The sequence below is a fragment of the Acyrthosiphon pisum genome, chromosome X (genome assembly GCF_005508785.2).
Source record: "Acyrthosiphon pisum isolate AL4f chromosome X, pea_aphid_22Mar2018_4r6ur, whole genome shotgun sequence".
In the NCBI taxonomy this organism is placed as follows: Eukaryota; Metazoa; Arthropoda; class Insecta; order Hemiptera; family Aphididae; genus Acyrthosiphon; species Acyrthosiphon pisum.
Window position 1 is genome coordinate 3,205,786 of NC_042493.1, and position 4,029 is coordinate 3,209,814.

Below are 4,029 nucleotides of genomic sequence, written 5' to 3' on the forward strand. Positions count from 1 at the left end.
TTACCTAAAACTATAAAACAAACGATAACATTTATCTATAAAAATAATGTATTTGATAATTTAAAATGACATACATTATTAAAATGAATGCAGCAAGATTAAGTTTTTAACTAACAATGTACGTATGATTCATACATTTTTTTACATTCCTTGTCTATATGAAAGAAAATATGTCACAAAAATACTTTATAACTAATAGGATAGTGAGACAAAAAATGTAAAAAGGAAAATATTTTGCCCTCCCCTTGACAAATTCCTGCGGACGCCCTTGTGTATACTATGTACAATTATTATTCTAATTTAGTTAAAATATTATAATATATTTGTATATTGTCAATTGTGTAGTGGTATTTATTCAAACAGCTGTTAATTAGGTAACCGTTCTGCTATACAGTAGGTTTTGTCTAGTTTTGACTGTCGTGTGTACTGTGTACAAGACCACTGTAATGGATGTGTTAAATTTAAATTCAATGATGTATCATTGTATAAGCGATTATGAGCAAAGAAGGTCTAACTTTTTTGTAGCTTAGGTTACCAATCAATTATTGTTTAAAAAACAATATTAATATTTTAACAATTTATGTTCATATATTTTTTTTTGTAATTCTCGATTATTTTGATAAGTATTGGGAATTGGGAATTTTTTATTTTTATCCACTCGAAGTAAACACTAGATCAAATTTGGTACCAGAAGGTGCTCAAAGTTGCATTTGAATAAAAGCATTTTTTAAATATTTTATACTAGGTAAGTGTCCTCGGTTACAAAAATAAATTTAAAATGCACATCATTCTAAAATCAATACATATTTTAATTAAGTACCAATATTTATATTTTATATTACAGTCAAAGTTTAAGATAGGTATCATCTCAAATTAGGCCCCCCTCTGTAGTATATGCAGATAAATTCAGACGTACACAAATAAACAAACAAAATATGATATTATAAGCATTTTATTAAAAAACGGCGCTCAATAGTGATTGTGTCACACGATCACCACTTCTAACACCCTTTTCTGTCCTCACATATTCTTTGTATATCATCAAATTTAACCTAGTAAGATTTTACTTATTGACTATGGGTGAAATTATACTAATAATTATACAAATAGCAACAATTTGTTGTTTTAATATATTAATGTTATTTTAACCTAGTGTTGACAAATGTGTATTTAGTAAACAAAGAGATTACTATTTGATTACTATCAAGATTACCATGGTATTTACTATAACATCATTTTTATGTTGTTAGGTACTTACTCTCGTGAATACAGTATGACAGTATGATTTATTTTGAATTTTACTTATCGCCTATGGTTGTTTCTTAACCTAGCTTATAAATAATAATAATTCTTATTGCTAGATAATTTAATCATATCTCTTAAGCTAAATACAATAGGTACAGAGAACTCTCATAATTTATTATATAATTAAATTACCATGATATTAAGAATAAACTGAAAATGAGTAATAAAAGTTTTACTGATAATAATTGGAACATAAAAAAGTATTTACAGTTATTAATTTGCTTACAATTATAATATTACCTACAAAAAAAGTGCCTTGGCTATGTAATTTTAAGATAAGGCATTTAATCTAGCACTCATTAACAAATAAAATTTAAATTTAATTAATGAATCCAAGTTTTTCATAAGTTTATTCATAGATAATTTAGTTATTTTTATAGTTCTATAAGCTTTGAAATTTGATATCTTATTACCAAAATCATCATAGTTATACGATTCAAAACAATGTTTACACATATGATTTACAGTTTGTAGAGTCCTGTCATTTTCGCTCAGCATAACGATAGTAGCTACAGTTTTACGGCAAAATATACATTTCTGTAATTTTTCTTTTTCTACACTAACAACTCTCGGATATTTGGACTGGATAAGCCAATCATTAAATTTAGCAATATTGATTTCATTAAATATAAATAGATGTTCACAACGTCCTAAATGTTGGTAAACATACGGTTGACCGATGCATACCTCCAAATCCAAAAGTTGTGTATCTATAGATAGTATATTGTCAATAGTGTGTCCATGATCACAAGCCCATTTTTTCATTGTTTCAGTATACTCCATTGATACAAGCGAAGAGTCAACATAAATGTTATTATTTATGTAAAACGAACCGTGCTTCAAATCTGAGTTCTCTATGAATTCTAAAAACAAACAATAAAAAATAGTTAATAATCCATCTTATTAAATCTGTATATTATGTTTTTAACTACCTATACATAATATAAAGGGATTCATTAAATTTTTTCAAATTGTCTATGAATAGTAGGTACACTGATCAATATATTTTTCTAGTGCCCAAAAAGTTGCATATAGCTAATGGGCAGCAGGGTAGTTTGATTATTTTTTTATTAATCGATTATGATTATACACAATTAATCGATAAAATTGATTAATAAAAAATGATAAATTACTTGATTACTTAATCAATTAATCAAATAATTGAATAATAAATTAATTTATAAACTATTCAATCAGCTTATAATTTAATCGATTAGTATTTTGATTCATTAATATAAATTATTAGTTATATAATTATTACACCTTCCTAATTTATAAGTGGTAACTATTAAATTAAATTTATACATTTAAATTTAAAAGGATGGCTTTGTGAAAAGCAAGAAAAAATACTTTCTTGTAAGTTACAAAATACTTAAAATAATGCTTAATTCTTTAATGCTGATCGATATGTTTGATTACATGATTAAATGATATGATAGACGTAATAACGATTAAACAATTTTCTATAGTTATTCTATAAAATAATCCATTAAATCCCTTTAAAGATTATAATTTGAGAAGAGGTTATTTACAGTCTATAAATTATTGAACCATCTATTGACCATATTTAATTTACATGTTACCCATACAAAAACTCAGGAGGGATTTTTAAATATAAATAAAAATTTTTATTTACCTAATGGTTTATGAATGTTATTACTAACATCTCCGCTGATTTCACTTTCTTCATTTTTACACTTGAATACTTGTTTCAAATCTTGAAGAGTTTGTGTGTCATAAAATTGAATGGTATTTTTACAACATGGAATATCTGTTTCATTAGGAATTTGGTTTTTCTTTTCATGAAATGGATGATACGCTAAAATTGAAATTAATAAAGTTTGACCGGGCAAAATATTACCTTTTGGAGAAAATGTGGGAAGTGAAGTATATAATTTTGTTTTCTTAGTCTGATTGAATTTGTGATTTTTATTTTTAATTAGGGGGCTGTACATAGGAACAACAAGACTAGTACATAATAGATCTGGCGAATCATAAATTTCTTGAAAATTATATTTATCTAATTCTTCATCCCAATTTTTTACATCATCTGCTATAGTAGATAAATCAATATCTGGATTAATTGATTTTAATTTTTCAAATACTTTCTGATCACTGATATCATCTGATATTTCTATTTGATCTTTGTTTGCATTCTCAGTCTTAAAGCGCCTTAGATTTATAGATTTAAAAATGTAACAACCAAGAATTGAATTGCTGGAGTCCATTGTGCACTGATTGATAAATGATGATATTCTACTTATTTGCCTGTTTTGTAAAAATAAAATAAACAAATTATTGTTATTTTTTATAAATAAAATAGCAACCAATACTTTAAATGTTTATAATAGTACCTCTATACATGTTATATTTGTATTTAAATTTAAAAATAAAGACGCATGTTGCATTAATTTGCGTTTCAACTTTTATGTGTTAAGTATAATTAGTAAAATTAATATAAACCGTGGATATCACAGTATAGTAGTTTTTAAGCCAAATTGCATGTAAATATGTAATGTCTGACAAAAATAAAATAATTAATTTCACGAAAGAAACATACATAGGTACCTACTTATGTATATTTATATATATGTATCTATATATAATATTAATATTAATTAGTTCCACTTTGTTGTATAAGACACTATTAACTTCATTATCTTTCTCTTGATAATTTTATGTATTTTTTTTGTTTTTTGTTTTTTCTCTTTTTGTTGTAAACCA

At 25.0% G+C, this 4,029-nt stretch overlaps 1 protein-coding gene across 1 annotated transcript; it reads right to left on the reverse strand.

Moving 5' to 3' along the window:
- Positions 1-955: 955 nt before the first annotated feature.
- LOC100574767 (snRNA-activating protein complex subunit 3-like) lies at positions 956-3,533 on the reverse strand. The gene is made up of 3 exons (XM_029492030.1): positions 2,942-3,533; positions 1,719-2,168; positions 956-1,029 (listed from the first exon to the last, which is right to left on the reverse strand). The coding sequence occupies exons 1-3, from the start codon at positions 3,531-3,533 to the stop codon at positions 956-958; spliced, it is 1,116 nt and encodes a 371-aa protein (XP_029347890.1).
- Positions 3,534-4,029: the final 496 nt, after the last annotated feature.

What these genes read in the sequence shown, in the direction of transcription:
- LOC100574767 (XM_029492030.1), bottom strand. Translation starts at nt 3,533, where the DNA reads ATGGACTCCAGCAATTCAATTCTTGGTTGTTACATTTTTAAATCTATA. An exon ending in TAACATTCATAAACCATTAG is followed by an intron (nt 2,169 to 2,941) that starts GTAAATAAAAAT and finishes GTTTGTTTTTAG; the next exon opens with AATTCATAGAGAACTCAGAT. An exon ending in GTATAACTATGATGATTTTG is followed by an intron (nt 1,030 to 1,718) that starts GTAATAAGATAT and finishes TGATATACAAAG; the next exon opens with AATATGTGAGGACAGAAAAG.